The 27,565-nt window shown below is 40.5% G+C and overlaps 3 protein-coding genes across 3 annotated transcripts in view; 2 read left to right on the top strand and 1 right to left on the bottom strand.

Annotated features, from left to right (window-relative positions):
• UNKL (unk like zinc finger) overlaps positions 1–13,478 on the top strand; it is a 122,893-nt gene extending 109,415 nt beyond the window's left edge. The window contains 4 exon segments of the mRNA XM_069108776.1: positions 5,547–5,777; positions 7,435–7,637; positions 7,890–8,147; positions 9,172–13,478. Coding sequence (XP_068964877.1) covers positions 5,547–5,777; positions 7,435–7,637; positions 7,890–8,147; positions 9,172–9,327 — 848 coding nt within the window. The 3' untranslated portion in view covers positions 9,328–13,478.
• Positions 13,479–13,627: 149 nt separating this feature from the next.
• Positions 13,628–23,607, bottom strand: GNPTG (N-acetylglucosamine-1-phosphate transferase subunit gamma). Its single transcript, XM_069108802.1, has 11 exons — positions 23,481–23,607; positions 23,325–23,376; positions 21,704–21,771; positions 17,776–17,830; positions 17,606–17,689; positions 16,681–16,774; positions 15,671–15,785; positions 15,349–15,431; positions 15,036–15,167; positions 14,373–14,454; positions 13,628–14,169 (listed from the first exon to the last, which is right to left on the bottom strand). The coding sequence occupies exons 1-11, from the start codon at positions 23,524–23,526 to the stop codon at positions 14,048–14,050; spliced, it is 933 nt and encodes a 310-aa protein (XP_068964903.1). The 5' UTR covers positions 23,527–23,607; the 3' UTR covers positions 13,628–14,047.
• On the top strand, positions 23,604–27,475 carry TSR3 (TSR3 ribosome maturation factor). The gene is made up of 6 exons (XM_069108784.1): positions 23,604–23,834; positions 25,059–25,275; positions 25,623–25,816; positions 25,970–26,143; positions 26,846–26,909; positions 27,048–27,475. The coding sequence occupies exons 1-6, from the start codon at positions 23,702–23,704 to the stop codon at positions 27,226–27,228; spliced, it is 963 nt and encodes a 320-aa protein (XP_068964885.1). The 5' UTR covers positions 23,604–23,701; the 3' UTR covers positions 27,229–27,475.
• The last annotated feature ends 90 nt before the right edge of the window (positions 27,476–27,565 follow it).

Raw genomic sequence — 27,565 nt, 5'->3', positions numbered from 1 at the left:
TAATCAGTGCAGTGAGCAGCATGACTGCACAAGACCAATGGTGAATCTTGCTTCCCACTTCTTGACAGAGAAGTGACGGGACATTACAGACACAGGCAGTATATGGATTTATTTGTTACAAAGGAAGGCCTTTTTTTTTTTAGTAGGAGTAGTGAAGAAGTTTTAGAGAGCAGAAAGAAGTTCTAGAAAATACATGAATAGGACAGTTTTAGAACTGCTAGATTAAATTTATTGAATATTTTTATGAAAATTAAGAAAGGCAGAGAGATCTTAGTCTGTATTTAGAGAGACCAAACTTCTAAGAAGCTGCTTGGCTATACCACATCTAGTATTGTTTTCAGTTCTGGGTACTGTATTTAAGGTAGTGAAATTGGTAAGCTGAAGAATGTTCAGAACAGTGTCCAGGATGGTGAAAGAGAATGACTTCATACCATGTAAGGAGTTGAAGAAACTGAGTATATTTAGCATGGAGAGTGAAGTCTCAAAGAAACCTAATGGGAATACAATGGCTATCACTTGGAAGAGATATTAGACTTGTTCTTTTTGGTCCCAGAAAATGTAAGTAGGAGTAATGTGTGGAAAATGCAGAGCTAAATTTAGGCATGTTATGAGGAAAAATCTCCCAATAATGAATTTTGTCCAGAAGGGGCATGGGCTACCTTAGGAGACAGTGGGGTCCCCCTCAGTGGAGTTCTTCAGGCAGAGACTGGATGACTTTTTGTGCTGGACACGTCGTAGACGAATTCTTTTCCATGTATATTGACTTAAGAGTCTCTTCCAACTCTGAAAATCAATGATTCTACAAAATGTCTACTTGAGTTTTCTTAATTTGCTATCGTAGAACATATGTGTGCCTTCTGAATGAGAACTTATTCACATGGAAGTGGGGAAAAGATATGACAAGACCTTGCTTCAGGCAGGACCTTTCTTCTGCTTTGTTTTATGATGTTTATTTTTCTAGAAGCATATCAGTTTAGCTCAGGGGTTACCACTCTACCTCCTCCACATATATTAAGAACATAAAAAATTCTTTGATTACTGCAACAGAAATAATTTTGACTATCCTCTAATTATTAATAAATATTAAGTAAGGTATCAAACAGGAGATGTATACTTACCAAAGGAGATCACCACTGTCATAGAAGATGGCCAGCACAAGATGAAAAATGATTCTCTATAAATTCTCCAAGTTCTCCTGTTTATGGATTACATTATGCTGATTGCATCAAGCCTTAGACCATTGCAAAGCCTACTAAATAAAATTCATAATTATTGAAAAGAGTTCAATTAATTGTCCACTCAGGAAGAACCAGGTAGAAGAAGAATGCCTCTTGTCCAGACATGCAGTTAGACAACCTGTATATCTGGCTCATCAGTACATACATCTTGAATAGATACTGTCTGTGAACAATGTTCTAGGCTCCTTGAATAGGAGGAATGGAGTGAGCTGGATTGCATTTAAGAAATTGCACTGTATTTTCAGTGACCCCAGGCTTTTCCCTAAAACAAAACCTGATCTTTCTGAGTGTTCTTCTGGTGCTGCTTAATGGCTGAAAATGATGGAATACCAAAATCTCTGTTAATTAAAAGTATAGGTTACTTAAAGGGCAAAAGATATGTGTATGGTGAATATAAATAGATTGTAACATTATCAGTGATTAATTATGTGCAAAAATAGTATGAAACATTTCATCAAAGAGATGCGTGACTGGAAAAGCAGGTGTGTTAATCATGTTACAAAAGTGAGGGAGAACAAACAGACAATCCGTGTGCAGCATTAGGGCCCAGATAATGTCAAGAGACCTCTTAGTCCCTCAGTGCTCTGGGTAGACTTCCTGTGGAGGGTTTTTAGGAGGACATGAATAAGAAGAGGTTTGCAGTCAGAGAACCTAAATTCCAACCCTGTCTATTCCATTTAATCTATGTGGCTTTGGGCAAGTCAGCCCTAACCTCTTTGGGCCTTAGTTTCCTCAACTTTAAAATGAAGGGTTAGACATTAGACTATATGACCTCAAACATCCTTCTTGTCTCTTATTTGTTATTTTCAATTCCACATCTTGAGAAGGTGTGGGTAGGTTTCATTCTGATGACTGTTATACTCTTGATGAGATTGCAGCTCTATCAGCATATGTGTAGGCTCAGGATTAGGTATGTGGGGTACCAAGGCAAATTACGAAATGGCTTTTGCCAAGGAGACATGTCAGCAGGATGTTCTGCTGACACCCATCTTGAGGTAGGTGCTATCCAGAGGTATAAACATCTTCACAATTGGGAAGGGTGTCTTGGATCCTTAGTAGAATTGTCATCCTTTGTAAAATACAGGGCTGGTTGGAGTAGGGGGAATAGAGGGATATGGTAGAGTTGAAATAGCATTGAGTCTGGTGGAGTCAGAGAGTTGCGTCTAAATCCTAGCTCTACTATTTACTTTTGTAATCTTGGGCAGATTCCTTAACCTATCTGAACCTCATTTTGCAAATTTGTAAAATGAAGGAGTTGAACTTAGTGATTTCTTAGGTTCCTTTCAACTGAGAAGTTCCAGTATATAGGAGACTAACACACTAGGATTTTTCCATGAGATCCACAAGCTCAAGGTGAAAGACTTGGTCCCCATAGAATATATAGAAAGGTCTGCTTTCTTTATAGATTCTTTATAAGTCAGTAAAGTGACACAATAGATAGAGTATCAGGCGGCTAGGTGGTGCAGTGAATAGAGCACTGGCCCTGGATTCAGGAGGACCTGAGTTCAAATCTGGCCTCAGACACCTAACACAAAAAAACTAGCCATGTGACTTTGGGCAAATCACTTAATCCCAATTGCCTTACCTCCCCCCCTCCAAAAAGAAAAAAAAAAAGAGCATCAGGCCTGGAGTCATGAACCACCTGAATTCAAATCTGTCCTTAGATAGTTACTAGCTTTGTGACCCTGGGCAAGTCACTTAACCCTGTTTGTCTCAGTTCCTCATTGAAAAATGAATTGGAGAAAGAAATGGCAAACCACTCCACTATCTTTACCAAGAAAACCCCAAACAAGGTCACAAAGAGTTAGATGCAGCTGAAAACCACTAGACAACAACAAAATATTCTTTGTATAAGGGGAGATCTGTATTAACCAGAGAGTGTATGACAGTGTTGTTTAATAAAGTTATGTGGTGTTATGCCAGAACAGAAGAAATGAATTGAATCGATGAATCATTTTTTCTTGGGAAGGAAATTATTCTTAGGACCCGAATTTAAAATTTTGCTCTGCTTCTTACTGTCTGTATGACCTTGGGCAAGTTACTTAACCCCTCCAGATCTCAATTTTCTCATCTGTAAAATGAAGGGGTTGGACTAAATCAAATTAGGCTTTTTATGTCATGGACTCCTTTGGCAGTCTAGTGAAACCTATGGACCCTTTCTGAGAATAGGTTTTTAAGTATAATAAAACACAAAATATTACAAAGAAAATTAATTCTATTAAAGTTAACAAATTTTTTTTTATAAATTTCATAATTCTCTGGTTAAAAATCCCTGGACTAAGTCTCTATGGTTCTTTCCATCTCTTAAGTCCTATGATACTATTATTTTCCTCTGATTCTAGAGATAAGACTTTTGTGAGTTTTCTTATTTTCCAATGTATTTTCTTTTGCTAAGCACCAAACCTCTGATAGAACTTTGATCCAAGAAGAACAGCTCTTGCAATCTATCACTATAATTCCTTCATCTTTCTGCCTTTAGGATAGTCTCATCCCTAAATAAGAGGGAACATTCTTTTTCATTTTCTCTTGATTCAGGGTTCTTCCAGAGAATTAAATCTGCTTGAGTGGTTTGACCCCCTACTGGTTTCTCTCCTTTTGTTTCTTGACCAAAATTTCTATAGACCTCTTTAGCATCTTTTTTTTATAGAGGGATTCAGTCATTTCTCCATGGAAGTGGGGAAAGGATATGACAGTACCTTGCTTAAGGCAGGACCTTTCTATATACCATTTATGAGAGTATTCTTAGTTATCACACCACTGGAACATCACAGGTGAGCAGCCAGGCATGTGCTGGCCTCATTAGAACAAATCTCAGCATGACCTCTGTAGAGGTCACCATGGTTTTCCTATTTTCATCTCAAAGACTAACAGTGAAAGACTTTCAGAACCATAAAGCCCCAGAGAGTAAGTAGTTGCTGCTTGTATTGGAGAATATCAGAGCTAAATGAGATCTTAGAGTCCATCCAGTCTAACCTCTTCATTTTAATAAAGAGGAAACTGAGAGAGAGTAAATTGTCCAAGATCAGAGTAAATTACTGGCAGAACCAGGATTAGAACCCAGGATTCCTGACTCCCAGTCCAGATCTTTTTCTTCAGTGCTCCCTCTCCATTTTACAAGGAAGAAGAGAAGGGAATCTCTCAGAAACTGTAGAAACTGAAATCAGAATTGTTTGTAAATTAAAAGCGTGTATGTGACTTAACAAAATTCATTACTCTTTGGAGCATCTTTTCGCATATAGACTTTTTGGCCACTTATTATTAGCCAAATCAGTATATCTTGGACATTGAGTTCATGATGATTGAAATTGCTAATAGTTTCACCAAAGCCCCTACCTCCATTATTCCAAAATAGCATTCCTTCAAAGGAACCTGTAACTTTTCTCCTCTACCTACCTGACCTATATTTAATGAATGATCAGCAAAGCCAACAGAGAACCTGGAAAAATCAGAACTTAGTGCTTTTAAAGCAAAGTGGCTAAAAACCATCTTTCCTTCCTAACCAGAATTGTATTTGAGTTCTGTAACTAAGAAGTGTTTTGCTATCACTGGGTGGCTTGGGTTTTTTAGCTACTAAGAAAGTTGTGCTACAAATGGAATCAAAGGAAGCAAATAACATTAATTTTGGAGATTGACTAGTCTCTTTTCAGTTGTTTTTGGTGCACTGGCTCCATGCATATTTCCTAAATGTTTATGAAGTATTTCATTGACAAATATGCTTCATGCATTATTAAATGAGATAATGTACATAGTAGTCTGGAAAATATAAAGTGCTAGGGGCGGCTAGGTGGTGCAGTAAGTAGAGTGTTGGCCCCGGAGTCAGGAGGACCCGAGTTGAGTTCCAGCCTCAGATGCCCACACAAAAAAAACCAGCTGTGCAACCTTGGGCAAGTTACTTAACCCCAGTTGCCCTCCAAAAAGCAATATATATGTAAAGTACTATAAAATTATTTTACCTAGTCCACCCCAAGCACTACTCTCTTATGCCTGCCACATACTGAAGTTGGAGATGTTAGGACCTGATACATTCAGTGGTAAGAAAAAGGAATCCAGAAGAGGCCTCCTGATCCTGGAACCTATCTCACCAGATCTGATTGGGAGAGCCTGAAGTCTGGGGATCCATATTTATCCTGGGTACTTGACACAGTACTCTAATCCTCAAAAGTTAGACACCATTAGTGAGTGTAGTAGTATGTACCTTTTTAATCATAACCACTAAAAACTTCAACTTCCACAGAAGAGTCATGTGTTGGTGCTCTAATAATTCTATGTTACATGCCCAGTCTGATGTAACTTTTTTCTTTCCTTTAGGTCAAAGGTTGCTGGGAAGTTCAGCTCCTGTCAATATTCCAGGTTCTCTTCCCCGTTCACCATCTTTGCATTCATCATCATCTCTCTCAACCTCCCCACTCAGTTCTTTATCTCAGTCATTATCTCAGCCTCTTATTCCATCCACTATGACTCCTCACCAACAGCAGCCTCAGCATTTGAAATCAGAACATAATGTTTTAGGCACTTCAGCCTCTTCCCATAATTCTTTAGGTAAGTCTTTCAAAGATTAATTTCTTGTGCATAGTGAAAAGGGAGATGATCAGTGGACACTCAAAAGACATACGTCAGTGTGTGTTAAAGAAAAGTTCTCCTATAAAGGGTTACGCATTTTCTCTCATCCTAGGAAGGCTTTTCAGGGCTATAAAATTCAGGTTGATGTTGTCACCAAACTTCCCTGGGTGTGGGATGTTTGGTCAAAGTACATAGTTAACACTGACTCTTTTCTCATCCTACTATCTTCCTGAGAGCTGCTTATGACATAAATGAATTTATTGTGGGCTCATGACACAATTATTTCCAGGTGTCTTATTAACCTAGACCCTTGTGACAAATTGATGTCAGGGTTTGATAAGCTAAAAGCTATAGTTTTTGTATGTATGGTCACAAGTGTTCTTGTATCTTGTATCATACAGCTTGTCAGACGGCAAAGAGTGAGCCCAACAAGTCAGTTACAGAAAACAAAAAAGAAAAACCTACCTGTAAGTCAGTGGAGTTGACAAGAGCAGAGAAGTCAGGTTGGAGAACTTGGGTCCTGATTTGTTTCACTCGAAATAATAGTTAAAAAAAAGTTTTACAACAATAGTTCAAGCTATATTTGCTAATTAGATGTAGCATGAGATTAGTCATACTTCAAAATTTCATTTTATTTCCCCCTTTTGAACTTCTAAACAAGAAGTTGAAACCTAGGATAAAAATAAAGAAAAAGGTAAATCCTAATTATCCCCTCATATACCTCATATACACATGCCCTCCCCTCCACCCCTGAGAGCTTTTCACTGATCTGCTGCTGACCAAGGGAGCCTTTAAACTCATAGACTTGAAAGCATGCCACCTTCATTGTAAAAACAGGCAACCTCCTCTTTTTATTTGACAAGCCCAATAGACAGGTTCTGGTGTTTTGGCCCTCTGGCATTGTTTGAGGGTCCTGCAAGTTTTAACCTGGTAAACGCATTCACTTTCAGGATTGCTTTGTGAGAGGCTACAGAAATTCTCAACAAATACCACCCAGTTAACGATAACTCTGGGAAATTGGCTTTAAAGAACAGTACAGCTTAATTGGGTTTTCAGCATATGTCCATGATATGAAATTCCTATAAGCCTGCCTGTGGTTGTGCAACGGTTTTTCAGATTTGGCTCTGACATTTCTCCAACATGACATACTGTTTCCCTACAGACACACTGTTTTGTGTTTCTGTACCTGTTCAGAATATATTCACTTATCTGTCTGCACAATGGACAAAGATCATTTTCACATTTTCTAACTTAAATTCCTTTTGATTTGAGATATGAACATGAACACATTCAAAAGCCCCTCAACTCTTACCATCAAGTTTGGTGAGCAACTGGGAAATGGCTCATAGGTGATATCATAGGCATCTTGATATACAAATTAGTGGTTTCATATTTTGAAATTAATTGGTTCTGGATTTCTGCTTTGAGTATCAGGCAGTGGGGTTATAGATTCTCTCATTAGCAATCAGACAAGATGCAGCAGAAATTGTACTTTAAGATATTTTATCAAATTCTTTCTCTACAAATGCATAATTTGATCCTCATATTATTGACTGAGATCTAAATTAACTCTCTACACAAATTTGTATTTATTTACAAACATATATTTACTTCCATTTCCTTCTTACACTGACAGGTTTAAATGGTGTCAATGGCAGTATCTGGGATTTTGTAACTGGGAGTTTCTCTCCTAGTCCTTCCCCTATATTGAGCACTGTAACTGGCCCTTCAGCAAACTCAAGTACTCATGGCAGCGAATTGGCTCGAGTCAGGCGGGAGCTTGATGAGGCCAAGAGGAAAATTAAACAGTGGGAAGATTCTTGGCAACAAGTAAAACAGGTAACGAGCTAAAGAGAAACTGAGTTTGGAGTTTTAGGGGTTACCTTATATTGAAAAATCCTTTGGGTTTGTTCTCAAACAAACTATCAGCTGACATGATAACTATTCTTTTATTCTTCTGTGAGGTCCATGTAAATTATGTACTTGATGTACATAAATATAATATAAATATAAATATCTCTTAAAGATGCAGCATTTCTTTTCGGTCTATGTTCAAGCATTCTGAATAAATTGTCTGTATATTTATTTCAGGCTTGTGATGCATGGCAGAGAGAGGCCCATGAAGCAAAGGAACGTGCTAAAGTAGCAGATACTGACAAACAGCTAGCATTACAGAAGAAAGAAGAAGTTGAAAATAAATTTAAACGGCTACAGGAAGAGTTTGAAAGGCTTGGTTTATCTTCTAAATTTCCAGTTCTAAGAAGCTATGGAGACATAGAAACCATCCCTTTACCAAAGCTGCATTCATTACAGAGTCAGCTGCGTTTAGATTTAGAAACTGTGGATGGGGTAAGTGTCTGCCCTCTTCCCTTTGTTTCAGCAGAGCAGGGGGGACAGTGTCTGTGGAGACTTTAGAGGTAGCAGTGTGCTGGCAGTGGATCCACAGGACTGGCTTTGGCAAGACTGGACTCTCCCAGGAGTGTATCCTGCAGAGTTTGTGTTGAAGGTGAGGCAGCAGGCAACAGGCACAAAAGTGGGGGAGGAGGATCAGCCTGAAGGCATCTCGGGTAGCACTCTTTGGGATTTGAAGGGGAGATTGACTGGTTAGTGAGATGAGGAATTACAAGAGACCTTAGAGTCAAGGACTTCCCCCAAGGCCTGGCTGATTGTCAGGCATGAAGCTGGAGCTCTGGAAAGGAGTGCTTTGATAACTTCTGTCCCTGGCATTTCTGAATCCATTTGAAAGTCCTTTGAACCAAAGGCTATATGTGGTCTATTTTCAATATGTTGTTTATCAGTAGGAAAGATTGTCCTCATGTTATTTTCAGCCAATTAGTTTTATCTTTCGTATCATGATTTCTCTGACCACATGGGTCAGTTCCCTTTCCTTCCCTAATTGCATCATATTTATACATCATTACCTCCATGCCTTAGCTATTCCCCTGGCTGGATGTTTTCTGCCTGACCAAACTTTACCAATTGCAAAGGGCTCAGCTTAAGTTCCACCTTCTTCAAGGAAGTCTTCCCTAACTATTCCAGTTCATGATGACCTCCCCTTGCTGTGAACTCCTTCATCATATATTTTGTTTACCACTAATCCTATACTGTCTCGAATGATTACTTAAATGTTGCACATGCCTGGTCCTTTTACCACAACCCTGAAAGCAGGAACTGTGTCTTAAGCTTATTTGTATCTTCCCCATTCCCCAGCAGAGTCCCCATCATGGGGTAATCAGGTAATGTTTATAAAATGTCGTGAATAAATACGTTTGAGAGGTTGCCTGTGCATTGGGTTTTGAGATTATTAGTATGATTGATGAGAGACATACTATATTCTAAAACCTCTTCTGAAAAATCATTCTCATTACTACAGGTAATCTTCCAACTTCATTCAAAAAAATGTGTCGTGTGCCATGAACATGACCGTAGCATTGTCCTGCAGCCGTGTCAGCATTATGTCCTCTGTGAGCACTGTGTCTCTAGCCAGCCTGAATGTCCTTACTGCAAGGCCCAGCCGATCAAGTGGTGACCCCTGGCTCTGGTACTCAAGGCTGTAGCTCTGTATGAAATGACATCTGCTATATCATGGTAACTAATTAAGGACACTATTTTATGTTCCTAGTATTTTATATAAAGACAGATGTAGTACATTTATTAGTGACAGACTGATCACAATCTGGACCTCTAAGGAGATAGAAAATGGTAGTTTTTTTTTAATGACTTATTATTTGACTGCCTTTACACATTGACTTCTTTTTACCAACCATGTCCTAATGTTTCATGGCTACTTTGATCCTCAAAACCCTTAAAAATACACACACAGAACCAATTCATCTGCTCAGTCCATGCAGGTTCTCCCTCTGAGCTAAGCATAGTCAAGGTGTCTATTCTGAATGTTGTTCAGTGGGGAATTAAAGTATCTCTGTGTTACATGAATAGACCACCTCATTGAAAAATGTCCCTCTAATCCCATGAACTTTTGGTGTGTGTGTTACAAATCATGCCAGTATTTTGGAATCAGTCTAACACTACTGTTTACTAGGTTATTAGAAGAAGTTTGATTCTTGTGAAAGCACTTTGTTAACCAGGGGGTTTAGTTAGAGGTTATGATGTTGTTTTAAATTGCTTTAAGCTGCTTTCTAGGTTTCATGTTTTTTTAATATACGATAATATGAAGCTTTATATGTGTACTGTGAACTTAAAATATTTCATATCAGTTTATTATTGTTAAATCATAGTATGGTAAATATATTGTTAGATTTCATATTCTGAAATTAGTACTTATTAAATGAACATTTATCTAGTAGTGAAAAACTTGCCTAGGATTTTTACAGTTTTCAAATTAAGTGCAAACAGATAGTATTTATAAGCAAAGAGAGTGATTATTGAAAGGCACATATACTTAAGCATTTAGATAGGTTTTTAATTTTATGAAAGGAACTAATTTTCCTAAACATGTGCATTTGCACATATTCCAATTGGAGTTTTGTAATCCTAATGAAATGATTTTAAGAGAGATCTATCATGCATTTATATGATCCATGGCCACTTTTTCCAAGTGCCTATATGCCTTGCAAAAGAATTGAAGGAAACAGCTTATATTTTTGTTTTGTTCTTTTATCCCTTAAAAATGTGCAAGACAATTTGATACTAACAAAAATCCTTACTTTTCTGTAATGATAGCAACTCAATATAATATCTTGTAAGGGATGTGACACTAGAATTTTTAAAATTAAATTAAACTACACAGCTATGTTCTGGTGATCAAATTATTTAGGTCTTTAATCAGGCAATGGTGCTTTGTAATTTTTTTAGAGATGTTGATAGTCATTCATATTTAACACTGACCGTTGGGAGTATGCAATTCAGGAGAAATCATTTACTGTATGTTAACACTGTATTTTGTTACTTTCATAGAACTAGCTTTTGGTATAGGAAAATGTTAACAATAGTGGTTTTATTCTACAAATATGAGTGTGACACAGGTACAGCTGACATTGAAAAGACCTTCTACTGTGTTACTCAATTTGTATGTTCAATTATTGTTCTCAACATAAGAAGTTCATTCATGTGACCAGCAAAGTTTATTTTAATCTCTGCAAAAAAAGTCTTGAAAATGAACAAATCCAGACTAACCACAATTTTGGCATATGGCTATGTGAATCAGAATAGTTCCAAGAGCTGGGGGCCTAGACAGGAGGTTGGCCTAAAGGGCAGCCCTGGGAAGGTGGTTCACCAGGGACTAGACCCAGCACCTTTTTGGTCAGTACACCCTTGACGTGGTGGATAGAAGGAGGGAGAGAGCTCATTGATAAAGGAGACAGGCTTGAGCCTGGACTTTTTTTTCCCCTCATCCAGTAAGCCTTTTCAGCACAAAAAGCTATAGCAAGGTGAGTTATAAACCAGGGAGAAGAAATAAATCATACTCTTGTGGCAATAAGCAGAGGGTGCAGATCCGGGAACAAATACTTCTAGAAATCTTTATGCAATACGATATGAACAAAATATTAAAATATTTTCTGATGAGAATTAACTCTCATTGTTCCTGGTTTGGATTTGGACATTTTTATTGACATGTTAAACGTTTAAGAAAAATGGCTTCACTTTACCCAGACTAACTTTATTCTCAGCAAAGCAGGTTGCTGATTCCAGACAGGTCTAGGTGGTGCTTAGAAATACAGCATTTTTTTTTTTTTTGATTCACCAAATGGAGACTGAGATTGGGGAGACAAGTTGGGGGGAAGGCCAGGAGAGATGAAGTGGTACTTGAATAACCAAGCTTTGCTGTGAATATTAATGGACTTCTATACTTGTGTGGGCTTTGCCAAAGACTTTTATTAAACATTAATAGCATTTTTTAAAAGTGCAAAGTGACTAGGTAAGAATTTTTAACAGTGACCAAATTAGAATGTATTGTAAGGTAGTATATGTTTTGATTTTTTAAAATGTTTTAAAACATACAACTGATTTTAGACAATGGTTTTATTATCTCAGTATAGAAGAATGTGGCACCACAACATTCTGCAGCTATTGTGCTAACAAAGGTAACTATGTACTTAGTTTTTAGTGAAGGGTTTTTGTTTTTAATTGTAGTGAGATGATTCCAATTTATATTACAAAGTGGTCATAGGCCTCAATGCTTTTAGTTCAGTACTTAGACATTAAATATATTTTTGTGCTACTGTTATCACTGTTTAAAATTCTTTATTTTTATTAATATTTATACACTTGTTTCTCATTTTAGGCCTTTTATTTGGCCTTTTTGGAGTAACAGGACAGTGTTTTATTGTCTATAATTGACTTTTCAAATTATGAACGAGTTAGAACAATTAAGCTTTAGATCTTCATAAGCTAATGTGGTCAGTTCTTTTTGTTGAATTTGGCTAATTCTCAGGAGATGACTTATCTCCAGGGCTAACATTCCCATGGTATCTCCTTCACACAGCGAGGAGAAGATAGGGGCTGGCCTCTTCCCAAAGGCCCACCATATTAAGAAGCACATTTGGCATAGGACCTGGATTTTCTGGTAGTAAACACCTGTGTTAGCTCTCAATGTAGGAATAATCACTGATAGTTTTTCAGTGTGAGAAGAGTTGCAGGTGTGTGTCCTTATGTTTCTGTAGTGCTCATCATAGACTGAAATTTGAGTTTTTAAAAGACTGGGAGGAAAAAGGAGAGACCAAAGAAATGTACCTATGAGTGAAATTCCCAGAGTAAGCCGCCTGGTCCTTTGTTACCACATGCTATTATTCTGGCAAGTTCCCTGGGTGTGCTGAATGAACCATTTACATAAGAAAGATGCTTTCTCTGTGCCACTTTAAGTCTGTATTTGTGTTTCAGTTCCTTAGAAATAATGGGACCTCCAAGAGAGCAATTTCCAGTCTTTTCCAAAGTGATAGTTTTAATACTGGAAAATACATTTATTAGAGTTAGTGGAAATATGCTTAAAAGGGAATGTTACAGGTTTAATTGGCCTGAGTAAACCTGCTAAAGAGAAACTGTTTTAACAGGTGCAAGACAGTTATAATATTAATCTGCTCATTGTTCCCAGTTCTATGAAGTTGAATCACCCCAGTGCTTGTAGGGAAGAACAACTCACAAAAAGACCATGTGGCAAAGAACAGGTTGAAAGTTTTTGAAGTAAATGCTATTCAGGTCCCCCGTGTTCTCTGTGGATTGAAGTAGCCAGGGAGCAGAGAGATGACAATGTCTCAGGGTGGGTTTCACAGTAAATAACTCTTGTTCTATCAGTGGAGTGCTGGTTTCAAAAGGAGCTTGAGCCGTGTGTTTATAGATATGTTCAAATTATTCCATCATCATTTTTGTTGCCTATTGTCTTTTTCAACTATCTAGTGTTAAATATTGGTAGTAATATTGTCACAATATATTTGTGTAACTGTGGTCAGCATAAGACCTTAATTCAATATGGACTTTTCATATGTATTAATTTATGAAAGCCGCTAATATGGTTTGAGTGTTTAGATGAGAATGTTATTGTGAATGGAATTTCCTTAACCCAGAAGGTAGTATTTATAATGCATAATCATTTACTTGTAATGAATTGTTTAAAATTGTTAACACTTGTTAAATTTTTTTACACTATAGCATTTATGCAATGGTTTACAGAATTCATGGAATTATTTTTATTATCAGTATGGGAATTAAAATTTTGAATCTTTATTTTGTCCTATGTCTCATTGAGAAAAATCAACCAGATTCAGGAAAGAGAGAGCCCTCCTTTCTGAGCTGAGGTGGTTACACAGGTAAGGTACTGAAAATTAGTCCAGGAACCAGCTTTCCCCTCCTTCATCAGTAAGTCACTAAATTCATTCATTTGTTCATTTCTTTATTTATAAGTTATTCCTACTTCAAATTGTGCCTTTACAAAAGTTTTTCCCTGTAGTGTTTTTTATTCTTTGCCTTAAACTTTCATTAGCACCAAAGAGCCTTGCTCTATGACCTGTTGCTTCTCTTCCTGGTTTGACTGTTTGATTTCTTTTGATGAGTGGGCAGGGAAGCTTACTTGGTCTCCAAGGTCCTCTTCTTTCATATCTTGGTTTCCCAGGATGGAACAATAGGATGTCCATAAAAGATAAGAGTTTTCTAAGAACTAGGTCTAGTAGGTAGGATTCAGTCCCTTGGGAGCACCAAAGCAACCTTAAAGCTTATTTTCCTCTCTGCCATACAGAAGTGTGTATCATGTCTGTATGAATCAACGTAGAATCCTCAGGCTTTCTGCCTGCGAATTGTTACAAGAGGTCATTTTGAAGGCCAGTGTCTCCTCGAAGATGCTCTGGGGGCCTGGTACTACTCCAAACTGGGAAGCTGGTTGCAGGTGTCTTGTAATCCAGATGTTCAGCATTGGTGCTTTCTGCAAAGACACCAAAAAGCATGCACAATACATTTTTCTCTACAGAATATTCTTCCCACTACCTCCCAGAAATGATGGAGAGATGGCAGAACACACAGACTTGAAAGTGATTAAGGCTTGTGTGTAATTAGCATATTAGGATCAAACCTGTTCTGCAACAGCAGTCAATACAGGGAATGCTTGAAGAGCACACACAGATTTACCTCTGGGCTTTATGTACACAATATGATTCTGAGTTAGCAAGTCTTTCAGTCTTTTTAATTCCTTGGAAAGTTCCTCATATTCCTGAAATGAAAATTACATCAAGACTGAGATCTGGAAAGCATCTTATAGTTCATACTCCCAAAACATCCTCATTTTGAAGATTAGGAAAAAAGCCCCCAATAGGTTAAGTTATTTTTACCCCAAGTCTCATGGACAATAAATGGGAAAGCTGGAATTCAAATACAGGACTTCTGTTTTCAGACATAAACTCCTTGCTCTGCCATTACTAGATTGTGATTAGTGATCACCTAGATGGCTAACTAGTTAGGCAAAGCAAGGGGAAGGGAAAGGGAAGAAGCATTTATTAAACACTTAATATATAACAAGCACTTTACAAATATGATCTCATTTGTTCCTGATAATAATCCTAGGAGGTAATTACCCAAATACTGTAGTGGACAAGAGCTATTATTGTTATCCCCATTTGATAGCTGAGGAAACTGAGGCATATAGTAACTTGATTTACTTGCCCAGGAACACACAACTAGTAAGTATCTGAGGGTCAGATTTGAATTCTGGAAGATGAGTCTTCCTGAATCCAGGCCCAGCCCTCTATCCACTGTGCCACCAGGCTTCCCCACACTTCTCTGTACTCTATATACCTTACTACATTTCTCCAGGGTTTCAAACTCAGGACCCTTGGCATCTCCCTCTGCATTTGCAGTCTCCTTTTCTGTTGAAGCTTTTAAATAGCCTGCTTCTTCAAACACCTCTTTCAGCAATTTGTCATATCCCTGTGTTTAGAGGAAAAGGACACATAAAAGTGCAAAGAATAACCCCCAGAGTCAGCTCAGTTTAGTGATAATTACAAAGTTCAAATAAATAACAAAAGAAATTTAATAAACCCATGAGTTGAACACACCAGAATCTGACACCACGTGTGTACACAGCCACCAGTCAAATGCTCTCTCTTACCTGTGAGGTAATTAATTCATCAGCAAGAGACTGCTCTGTTTTATCCCATTTCTGCTGTAAGTTCTCTGGCAAGGTTGGATACACTGGAGGGAAAAGCACTAGGCTTACTGTCCTACCCAGTAATTACCCAAATACTGTAGTGGACAAGAGCAACTGAAAGGGAAACAGTGATCATGAAAGCTTACAAGAGTCCAGCTCAGATTAAGGCTTCTGACAGAGGTTGTAAGATCTAGTCTTAGCCATTAAGCTTGGGAGGCCGCAGTCTTCTTTTTCAAATCCCATTATCATTACCATGTATTTATTATTATTAATTATCAGTTACCTAACAAAGCATGTGGGTGGCAAACCAGAGGTGTCTCAAAGGTTAGAGAATAAACACAAGTACTTGGTTCAGACACTCGGGCCAGTTTATGACTTTTTCCACAGGCAAGGTCCACCTAAAGAGAAGATATAAAATAAAACATTACCCCCAAAGCAAAGCCCCTATTTATTGGCTTTTGAAATATGTATATGGATTTGATTAGGCCTTTTCTTCAGGTGATGGGAAGGGAAGATGGAGGGAATGTGACTTGTTATTGTCATGATTTCAGCCCCTGGCTCCAAAAGAATTCCACTGAAGTTTGTAGTTAGCCCTATCTGACCTCCTCTAAGATTGGTGCATTTGTAGGATGACTCAGCTTCCTCTGCCTAACTGGTCATAAAACCTATAGCCTCTACCTAGAATTTGTGATCCAGCCAACAGTTAGGTTTATCCAGACAGCCCCCCTTTCTGGATTTACAGCCTAGCTTCCCCAAGTCAGAAAAATATGGGGACCTAGTGGTGAAGACACACAAATTTTCTACTTTCCCCATATAAAAATATCTATATAATTTGTATATTATTCCACAAACCCTATAGTTAAGGCGAATGTGTCTGTATCTATTCCTTGATATCTAGAACCTTATTAGCAAAGGACTGTTTTGCTAGATAGGGCTCTGCACAGGGTAGACTGAACCTTTCCATCTGTATCTATCATTTGCAACTGTATAGCCCTGGTTTTCTAGCAAAACTCTTAAATGGTTTTGTAAACAACATTCCTTAGTTAGCTGGCGCTAAAATAAACCAAAGTGGAGGGGAGGTGTCTCTCCCTTCAGAACACTCCTCCACATGAAGAGCTTAATGATGCCTGTGGTTGGTGCTGCCCTGTGAAATTCTAGAAGCAGAGGAAATCAAGCCCTTTTAGGACACTGTCCCAAAAGAAATAAAGAAAAAAAAAGGACCCAGGAGGGACAAAGACCCCATCAAATCCTGCTTCATTTAGCATATACTGCTCTGAGGACCAAAGTAAGTACCTTTGTCTGCCTGTTCTTAGACCCACAGGAATCTCCATCTCTCATCCACATGCCAGTAAATGTATTGTTGAAAATTTCCCATTCATCCCAAATCCTGGGAAATAATATAACCCATTATTACTCAAGAAGCAGTACTTACACTAATCCATGAAAACTAAGAGTTATGTCTAACATTTAACTACTAATGAACAAGTTAGCCAAAACATAATTGATAAAAATTTACTTAGAAAAGATGATGCTTAAATTCCTTTTTAACATATCTCATAGGCTTCCACCAAAAAGACAGTATGGCAGAACACCGAAGCCCTGGACAAGTCAGTTCTCTTCTGTGTCTAAGTGAGTCATTCTTGTCGTGACCCTGTAGACCATACTGTCTGTGGGGGTTTTCTTGGCAAAGATACTGGAATGGGTTGCCATTTTCTTCTCCAGCACATTAGGCAAAGAGAGGTTAAATGACTTGCTTAAGGTAACACAGCTAGTAAATGTGTCTGAGACCAGATTTTAACTCAGGTCTTCCTAATTCCAGGCCTAGTGTTCTATCCACTGAGCCATCTAGCTGCCCAGAGAATTAGCTGAATTGACTTTAAAATCCTTTTTAACTCTCGTTCGTTTCCCTCAATAACACTGGACATGCATAATACAAGGTTTGCAAAATGCTTTACATACATTATCTCATCTGAGCAGCCTCATAGTAGCCTTATGAAGTAAACACTGTATTATTATTCCCAAGTTACAGATTTTTAAAAAAAGGTTTCTTTCTTTGTAGTTTTCCAAAATGGGTTGGGGGTTGGGGGAAGGAGGCTGCTTCCTACTCTCAGAAGTTAGTCTCTAGGATCACCCCACCATTTATCCTGAACAAGAATCTACCGAGTTTGGGGAAGGTTCTTTCGTTCTTTCAAAAAAGACTAATAGCCAATGAGCTCACCCCAGAATTCCACTGTAGGCATTCCAACGGAAAGTCTGTTCATGCTGTGTGACATTGTGGAAGGGGCAGAATTCATACTTGTACCTGGAAGGAGACATAAGGGCCTTAGGTCATAACTTCCACGTCTGTAAATGTTCTGAACTTGCCCTCGTCACCTTCCCTGTACTCACATGGATTCCACTAAACTGAAGCAGTTGCCTGAAAGTCTGAAGAGATGTGCAGGACCTGAGGTAAGGGGAAGGGAGAGAGATCTTGACATAAAACCTTCATCCTGAAGACACACTGTGTTGATTTAAAACTATGTCTAAAAAAAGGTAGTTTATATTTCCTTCAAACTCCATTTTCACTTCTCATTATAAGCCTGGAAGTAGACTTTCTTTTGTACCAAACAAGAGGGTAGGCTCCCCATACTTAACCTCTAGAGAAGGCCAAGCATACAGCTAAGCATCAAGGCCTTGTTGGCCCCGTGAGAAGGGGATATAGAGTATGTCATTTTAATGTAAATAAACCTGGCTTGAGTAGGAGGTGGGGAGAAGAGAGTGTGATCACTTCTACTCCTAGATCTAGCTTTTCTTCTGGGTAGAGGTGGAGGTGGGAAGGTGGTGAGTTTTCCTACAGAAAACCATTTACTACTTACCATTAACTGAGCATCAACTAGAAGCAAGGTTCTGAGCTTTGTCCAAAGGGGGATTCGGTATGGTGAATTTGAGCAAACATCTATCTAATGTAGACCGAATGTTCCACATATATGTAACAATTTTTAAATGCATGTGTTGCTGTTGTGATTAATAAAATAGAAATTCATTTAAGAGGATTTCTAAATTCATAGTAACTTTTTTGTCATGTATTTTCTTTTTTTTTTTTTAAAGCAACTGGGGTTAAGTAACTTGCTCAAGGTTACACAGCCAGTTATTTTGTGTGGGTGCCAAGTATCTGAGGCTGGAACTGATCCCAGGTCTCCCGGGGCTGGGGCCGGCGCTCTTACTCACTGCGCCACCTGGCCGCCCCTGTCATGTATTTTCTGTGGCAGGGTGGGGAGGAATGATGTCTTAAATTTTTTGATGTAGAAGGAGTCCTCCTAAAAGCCTTGATTTGATAGACTCAAATGGGAAGTTCATAGTCTGGAATTCAATTCTTAATTCCCATTTGTCTAACAACACTTAGCTCAGACTAATACTAAAAATTAGTTTGCTTTCCCTAAGTTCACAGCAGTTGACAATATGTGGGGTAGGTAACAGGAAGTTCTAAGACCCTCTTGACTAATATGCTACTCAAGTGTGGCATAATAATCTGTCTACTCACAACACCTTTTTCTGTTGTTATTCCTTGGCCTACTGAATGCTACTGGGCAGTCATTTTTTCCAGCTAACTCCATTCTATACTTCTTATTTTTCACAGCATGTCTTCTAATGTTTTCTCTCTCAAGCTCCAATTCCACTCACTTTACCATAAACAGTTATCCTTCTTATTTTACTGGGAAAACCCAGACTTTTGAAATTAACTCCACAAATTTCTCTTCTCCACACCTCAATATTTCTCTGTACCCATTCTAAACACTGCCTCAAAAATCTTTCTGTACTTATAATGAATCCCTTTCACTTCCAATAGTTATTCCTACAACTTTAATTCCTCAAAACTAGCTTCTTCCTTTATGCCTACAAATATATTTAGGTCTCCCCAATCCTAAAAACATTTTTTAGATGCCCCCATTTTTTTTCACTGTCAAACAGATTAGTTTATGTTCACTACCTACATTTTCACAGTACCTATCTGCTCAGCCCCCTAAAATCTAGTTTCTGTCCCACCACTCCACAGAAACTTAGATTCACTAAAGACCTAGCCGACAAATTCAGGGGTCTCCCCTTAGTTTTCATCTTTTTTCTTACTGCAACATGTGAAACCAGTGAATAAACCATCTACTTATCACACTATCTTCCCTGGGCTTCAGTAATACTCCACTAGTTGGTTACCCTCCTATCTTAACTTCCCTTCTCTGTATTTTCCTTCAGTTTGAGCCAAATGGGCATCCTCTAAGAGAGCTTAGTTCTTGCCTCTGCTTTGGAGACCTATCAACAGCTTTATGCAGATGACTCTCAAAGCTCCAACCCTGCCCTCTCTCTTATATTTCATCCTGGACATTTCCACTCTTATTTACCATTGTCATCTTAAATTCAACATTGAAAAAAATAAACCTATTAACTAACACACACACCCCAACCCCCAATCTGCTTCACTTCGCAAATTTCCTATCTCTTATCCATTTGTCCAGGCTCAAAATCTCATTTTGGACTCTGCTCTTTCATATCCAATCAGTTTCCAAGACAAATTGATTCTTCCTCCACAAGATCTCATACTCTTCTCCTCTTCTCTATTACCACTCTGGTACTAGGTCTCCTTCTCATCCACTTACTACAATAGTCTGGTTTTCACCTCTGTAATCCATCCTACAAAACTTGTCAGATTAGTATTCTGAATATACAACTTTGATATATCTCTCCTTACTCAAAACAGGACAAGGTTTAAATCTTAGTGACACTCTTCAGACTCCTTTTTCCATTGCTCTACTGTATGAACCCTCTGCCTTAGGCAGGATGGGCTGCTTGATATTCCCTGCAGAGGATCTACCTATTTCTCCATATACGTATTATATAGTGCTGTGCTAAGGGCTTTATAATTACTATCCTGTTTGATTCTCACAATGCTGGGAGGTAGGTGCTATTATTTTCACCATTTTACAGATGAAGAAACTGAGGCAATCAGATTAAATGACTTACCCAGGGTCACACAGCTAGTAAGTTTCTGAGGTCCTATTTGAACTCAGATGTTCCTGACTCCTTGCCTGGCATTCTATCCACTGTGATGCCTAGCTACCCTGTGTTCCTCCCACTTGTAAGTCCTACCTACCTTTCAGAGCTCAGGTCAAATGCCTATAGTACTTACTATCCATACTGCATATTTAACTCAGCATATGCTAGGGAAGGAACTTGTTTCATTTCTGTTTGTACACCCTACAGTAATAAAGTGACCTTCACATATGAGGTGTGTCAGTAAAAGCCTTTTGACAGTGGGTGATGGTGGGTAAAAACAAGGTAAACCAACTTCAGGTTTAAATTTGCCACAAATTACAGGGAAGATTTTCCTAAAAGCAAGTATTGGAATCACACTTTTGGAGCTGGAAGGATAATTACTTTAAGAAGTCATCCAGTATGATCCTTCTCACTTTACAGAAAAGGAAACTAAATGTTGGAGAGTAGAGAGGATGTGATCATTTCAAATAATTAGTATTAATTATTCATTAGCATTAATAATTAGTATCAGTTCCAAATTAGAACCCAAATCTAGGTCTCCTGCCTCACATACCAGGACTTTATTGAAGCACTGTCATATGCTGCATCTGAATTTGTTGCCAACCTATTTCAAAGAATTTGCCCTGGGATTCCTTTAAATACCAAATTCTAAACATGCATATAAAATACAAACTGATTAGAAAAAACCCAAACAGCTTTTTCAAGATGTCTTCTATAAAGCAAAATATATGCCAAACAATGAAAATTAATAATACTTTAAAAATAAATACAAGTAAACAATACAAATAAATGTGTATATATTCATTGTTGTGTATATATATGCATTTATATATACATATATAAATATACATTTATATCTATACACCAATAAATACAAATACATAAAATAATACATTAAGAATAAATACAGTAATTCTTGCACACCAACCCATGTCAGTTTCAGGACACCTTTCCTAGTCAAGAGGATTGAAAGAGATGGCTTCCAATGTCCAAAGTCTAGATGCCCCACACCAGGTGAAACACCTCCCCGCCCCCCACATTCCCTTACTACAGCTAAAGACTGATGCCAGGCTACGATACTGGACCTTTTAGGTCAATGTTGCAGGCCCAGCCCTATCTGGTTGGAAGGAGGAATGCTTGGCTCACAGTCTGAGCTGAAGAGAAGCTGGATTGAAATGTGTATTACATTCCCTTTACTTTGACCTTTGCCAAGTTCCTCTAAGAGTAAAGACAAAGATATGGGAACTTCCTAATCGGGCTGGGGAAAGCTGGCAGCTAGGCCATAACTCACCTGAGGCTGCAGATGGGTCTCTCTTGGCCTGTAATCGACTGGTCTGAGGTAAGAATGGGTTATTCAATCTGTCAGGGAAAAAGAAACAGCGCTGGCCAGCAAGCTAAGAAAACTGATCTGCTCGCTAACTTGATAACTCTCGTTCTTGGAATCCACTACCACCTCCCAGTTCTTCAAATCCTGCTTGTAGTTCAAGGCCTAGCTGAAGTTTCACTTCCTCCAGCAAAGCTTTTCCAGAGTACATTATTCCTGTTCAGTCAGCTCTGCCTCCTCAGAGCACCCATGGTCCTTGTCCACACATGGTCCACACATATTTACCAAACATTTACTGAGGCAGAGAGAGATGGTACAGAGATGAGTAAGACAAGGCCAAATAAGGATGGCAGTGGTAGCAGAGACTTAAATGTCATAGAGAATCTAGTCTTTATTGAAGCAAGTCCACCATGGTGGAATGATGGTAGTAAGGAGTCTGGGAGGCAGAAGAGCCCTTGCATTTCAAGATCACCTAGTATAACTTATCTGATAAAGGAAATTGAGCAAAGGAGAAGGGATAATTTATTGCTTGACATGCAGGTGCCTGCAGTGATAGTGACAGAAGCAGCAACTCACTTTTCTCTAGTAAGCAGTTCAGGGAACAGTTTACAGAACTACTCTGTAAATGAGAGTGTTATTCCCATTTTACTTTCACAGATCCATAATCATAACCTTGTGGGTGCTCCCTCCAAAAGTACAGATACCTCACAACCCACCCAAGTCCTCTCATCAAGAATGATTCTTGGATGGTTTTTGATAAATCTCCCACTGCCTAGCACAATATCAATACAAATAAATAAAAATGATGTTTGTTAAATTCAAGAGATGATCTACCCAATACAATGATCCACCCAAGGAATCTTTGGATTCCTTGATATTTTGCCACTTCTAAGATAATGGTATTCCATAATTCACAAATCAAGAGGCCTGACTCGTTGTTAAAAAGATGGGTCAAATCTATTGCTGCTGCTACTATTACTACTGCTACTACTACCACGACCAGACCAAAATCTGGGTCCAGTTCACAAGTAATCTCTCTTCATGGACTGCTAAAAACAATCTCTCTGAAGTGGCTTTGGATTTCCCTGAGGAAGCCCTAGAGTACTGCAGGGTTTAACTCAAAAAACACAATGTCATCTACGAACAGATCTGGAAAACCTCACCATCTCTAGGAAAGCTCTCCTCTAAGCAGAACACGGTCCGAAGGATGGGGGCGGGGGGAAGCGAATCCGCTGCTCTATACCGAACTGGATACTGACAATGACAGCACTGGACCAAGCGACTCTGGGGGTGGTTACCATAGGCACAGGAAACATTGGAAGAGCGTCTTTACCGACTCTTCGCGCTGTTGAGTCAAACGTTCTCGGGTTTTTGGAATCAACAAACTCAGAATGTAGCATTCTCTTCGCCTGTCAGGGCAAAGCTGCCCCGCGGAAAGGCGTTACAGGGAAAACCCTGGCCTGGGGAAGCCCGTTCTGATCTGCCTCGACTTGAGTGACTTTGCCCAAGTCACTTCCCCTCTCCAGAAATGACAAAACCTTCCTTCCCCGGAGGCACTGAAAGCTCCCCAGGAGGGTCCGGCCCTTACCCGAAGGTGTTCGGCTCCTCCACGACCTTCATTTTCCCTGCGCTGGCGAGGGCTGGGGAAGAAGGAAATAAAGTGAGGTTGGGTCTCTGGGGGCGAGGCAGGAGGCTGCGAGAGCCCGAGGAGCTCAGGGGTCCCCTGGGTGTGAAGGTTACTTACGGCGCGGCCCCAACCAGAGCAGCAGCAGCACGGGACCCAGCCCCATAGTGCTCTGATCTCGCGCTGCTGAGAAATAGTCATCACGTGGATGCGGAGCCGGTCACGTGAGGCCGCGGAGCCGGAAATACGCCAGAGCGCGCATGCGCATGCCTCCACCGGGGTTGGTGGGGCGCGGTGTGGAGAAGTGCTTCTCTCCGTAACCACGCCTCTGCCGTCCCGCTATGGGCCGGAAGAAGTCTGGTAGGGGCTCCGGCGCCGAGGGGGCCAAAGGCGGTGGACGGCGGTCTCAAGGCTATTCTCGGGCCGCTCGCTCTTTGGACAGCTTCACTGAGGAGGTTGAGGCGGCGCTTCTCGGTGAGCCCCGGGGCTGGTGAGAGGGTCCCAGGGATGGGACGGCGTGCAGGACTGCCCCAGGGGCGGGGGTGGGATCCCCTAGCGATGCCCCAGGGGGTGGGGAGGCCTGGGGTCACCAGGGCCGTGGGGCTGCACCCAGGGACTGAGGTGGGAGGGAGAGAGGACATCGGGGGGCTCTGGGATGCGATGGCCCCTCAGGCTTCTTCAGAGACCGGCGGAGGGGCTGGAGGGATCCCGAAGCTCCAAAAGGGGGTGAGGGATGGGGATGAGGTGAACTGGGACTCAGAAAGTCGCAGCCGTGGACCCCAAGGTTAGGGGCCGTGGGCAGCCCTTCCTCCTGCCCACATCCTGTGAGTTCTGTGGGGACTGTTCTGTTCTGCCCCACCACCTGCGCGCTTTAAGTGCCTAAAGTTTGTTAAATGGCTTGTCCTGGCTGAAAGGACGCTGCTGGGGTGGGGTGGGGTGGCGTGGCCTGGCGCGAACCCTAGGCGCTCGATCTCTCCACCGGGTTTGTTTTGGAATGTTCCTAGTGATGTGGTGGGAAAAGCTCTAGAGTCTGGAGACCTGAATTTGAATCTCATCTTTGCCGCTCATCACCCCCTGCAGACCACTTAACCTCTCTGCACCTTTATTTCTTTATCTGCTAAATAAAAAAGGTTGGACTAGATCAGGAGTTTTTAACCTGGGGTCTCTGAACTTTTTAAAAAATGTAATTGGTTTCCTTTGTAATTCTATGTGTTTAAAACATTATTCCAAGAAGAGGAAACATAGGCTTTACCAGACTACCAAAAAGGACACAACAAAACTCTGAATCTATGATCTATGAGCCTATGAATGAATGTAGGATTACTGTTGGATCCTGTTCAAAGGGTTTGAGAGACTCAGAGTTACAGGAACAGAGAAGCAGAGATCTGGCTCAACATAGGATCATCAATTTAGAACTGAAAGAGTCCTTCAAACCCTCTGAGCCCTTGCCCCCTACCCCATTTCATAAGTGACAGCATTCACTTTTTCAGAGCCACACTGCTATTGTTTAGGATGGGAACTGAACCCATCCTGACTCTAAGTCTAATGTCCTCTCCACTAAGCCATGCTATTTCTTAGATGGGAGGGGAGGAAGGAAGGGAGGTGCCAGAGCCTTCCCTTACCTTTTCCTTCCCAAAATATTGTTCTATGTTACTACTAAAGGGTCAGGTATCTGAGATCTGTTTTGTATTTGTGCAGCCTCTGTAGAAAAAGATGCCTCAGCTGAAGGTGCCTCATCCAAGCTGCAGCTACCTTGCCCCCTGGCCATGTGGGAGCTGGGCCACTGTGACCCCCGCAAATGCACTGGCAGGAAACTGGCCCGCCAAGGTCTTGTTCGAACTCTCCGACTGAATCAGAGGTTCAACGGCCTCATTCTCAGCCCCATGGGAACCCATTATGTATCGCCAGCAGATAAGTATGGCTGTGAATTTACCAGGGGCAGGGTCCCTTCTAATAGGGTTAGCAGGTCCTGGGCCCTACCCTACAGCGAAGAGAGGCTCCTAAGGCTGTGATCTGTTTATTCTATTAAGGGCTAGCATTGCAGACTGGAGCAGAAGCTGCTGCTCTGGAATTGTCTGATTTTACTAGAGCTGTTGCATAACAAGCAGTAGCCCCACATCATGTCCTGTAGAGGGAGGAGTCAGATGTTGGACAGGGAACCTTCCTTGCTTGGCTTTGGCTTGTTGGAAAGACTGGGAGAGTGGGGAGGCTGTCCCTTGTACCTCAAAGATGAGTCAGCCCCCTACTGTGGTTGTCTTGTAGACAGCTGGTAGCTCAGTGTGGAGTTGCAGTCATTGACTGCTCCTGGGCCAAACTAGAAGAAACTCCTTTTGGGAAGATGCGGGGGACTCACCTCCGTTTGCTACCCTACCTGGTGGCTGCCAACCCTGTCAACTATGGGCGGCCCTGCAAGCTGTCCTGTGTGGAGGCTTTTGCTGCCACTTTTTGCATTCTGGGTGAGTTCTGAAATGGAGAACTGTCACTGTCTGGTTGGTGAAAGGGAGGATTGCTGTGGTCATTGATGGGCCCTCATTTCAATAGGATGGTTTCAGGGTATTTGGGGTCGGCTGAATTGGTGTTTGGAGATTTCCTATTTTCTTAAATGACAGGCTTTTCTGATCTTGCCATCATCTTGTTACGAAAATTCAAGTGGGGGAAAGGATTTTTGGACCTAAATGGTCAGCTCCTAGACAAGTATGCAGCCTGTAGTGGCCCTGAGGATGTACTACAGGTCGAAAAGGAGTTTCTGGCTGGTGCAGCTGAGAAACCTGAGGAGGAAATAGGTGAGCTCTGTTGGCCCATGCTGATTCCCCTGTGTCCACAGGGCCTGGCTGTCTTGGACACAGTAGTATAGCTTCTTACCAAGCACTCACCCTCATTTGAATCTGTTCATTTGGGGCTTAATTGACATCTTTGTTATTAAAGTGTTGCCTTATTGGATCCCCATTGCCTATGGGAAACAGTACAAACTAATTGGTCCAGCTTTAGGGCCTTCCAGAATCTGGCTTCCACCCATGTTTCTTTCCTGCTATTCCCTTTTCTGATTCTACTTTTCAAACAAACTGGACTGCTAGCTGTTCTCTGAACTCTGCATTCCATCTTCTGCTTGTGTAATTATACAAGTCATCACCCACATCTGGAATGCCCTGCTTCTGTTGCCACCTCTCAGAATCCCTGTCTTCCTAAGCTGTTCTTCTTGGAGATTTTCCCTAATTTGATCATTTCTCCAACTCTAGCAGTTAGTGGGACCAAAGGTCCTGGTCTGCTTTCCTTGTACTGTCCTTCTTTGTGTACATTACTATCCCCCTCCTCCAGGAAAAGGAAACATTTCCATTGTCTAGCATAATACCTTGTATATAGTAGGCACTTAATGTTATTGTGTTGAATTGAACAAAGGTGTTGGAAGTTCCTGCTTGGGAAGGGGGGGGGTAGGGGTGGGTGTGGAGAGATTTTTGACTACCTGCTCACTCTCTTTGACATTTCAGATCCATTTGATGTGGACTCAGGTCGAGAGTTCTCAAATCCTAACAGACTTGTGGCTCCCTCCAGGTAGGTTTTTCCTTCTTTGATTTTGTTGTGTTGTCTGGTGTGTGATTGACCTCAGCTTGTCCTCTTTAAGATCTTCTCAGGACTTAGCTGCTGATTTTGCTTTTCTGCATATCAACCATTCACCTTCTTTGTTTCCAGTACGACTAATGATAGTGATGAAGAAGAATCAGAGGATGAAGGAGATTATGAAAGAGAGGAGGAGGAGGAACAGGGAGGCAGCAGTGATGAGGATAGCCTTGATGAAAAGAATGGAAAGGTATTGTCTGCCACAGTGAACACAGATGTTTGGAAAGGAATCAAGAAAAGACAAAGAGACTGACTAGTGCTCAATGCTGCTGTATTTTCCAAACCTGGGTGACAAACCTGGAAATGACTTAGCTGGACCCATAGAGACCCGTTCATTTGTCAGAACTTGGAATTGGTGAACTGTACTAGCCCTACTCAGGGACTGCAGAACTGGACATTTTAGTGTTTTCCCCATTGTTGACTCAGCTGAACGGATGGAAATTTTTAGGTGGAGTGAGAGGTCTTCCTTTGAGCTATGATAATGAAGCTGAGAACCCAGAGGGCCTGTTGTGAGTCTGATTTTCTGGGGCTGCCCATCCTTGGAGTCTTTGTTACAGGCCATAGTGTGGTACTCCTTCCTCATGGCACAG

Source organism: Petaurus breviceps, unplaced genomic scaffold (genome assembly GCF_028583685.1).
Source record: "Petaurus breviceps papuanus isolate PSGF00001 unplaced genomic scaffold, PetGlider_PUasm1.0 138, whole genome shotgun sequence".
In the NCBI taxonomy this organism is placed as follows: domain Eukaryota; kingdom Metazoa; phylum Chordata; class Mammalia; order Diprotodontia; family Petauridae; genus Petaurus; species Petaurus breviceps.
This window is presented reverse-complemented; position numbering and strand designations above follow the sequence as displayed.

Bases quoted from the DNA above. Each gene is read 5' to 3' on its own strand.
- GNPTG (XM_069108802.1), bottom strand. From the start codon at position 23,526: ATGGGGCTGGGTCCCGTGCTGCTGCTGCTCTGGTTGGGGCCGCGCC. The intron at 21,772-23,324 runs GTAAGGGCCGGA...TTTCCCTGACAG, and splicing joins GAGGAGCCGAACACCTTCGG to ATTGAATAACCCATTCTTAC. The intron at 17,831-21,703 runs GTGAGTTATGGC...CCCTTACCTCAG, and splicing joins AGACCCATCTGCAGCCTCAG to GTCCTGCACATCTCTTCAGA.
- TSR3 (XM_069108784.1), top strand. From the start codon at position 23,702: ATGGGCCGGAAGAAGTCTGGTAGGGGCTCCGGCGCCGAGGGGGCCAAA. The intron at 23,835-25,058 runs GTGAGCCCCGGG...GTATTTGTGCAG, and splicing joins GGTTGAGGCGGCGCTTCTCG to CCTCTGTAGAAAAAGATGCC. The intron at 25,276-25,622 runs GTATGGCTGTGA...GTTGTCTTGTAG, and splicing joins TATGTATCGCCAGCAGATAA to ACAGCTGGTAGCTCAGTGTG.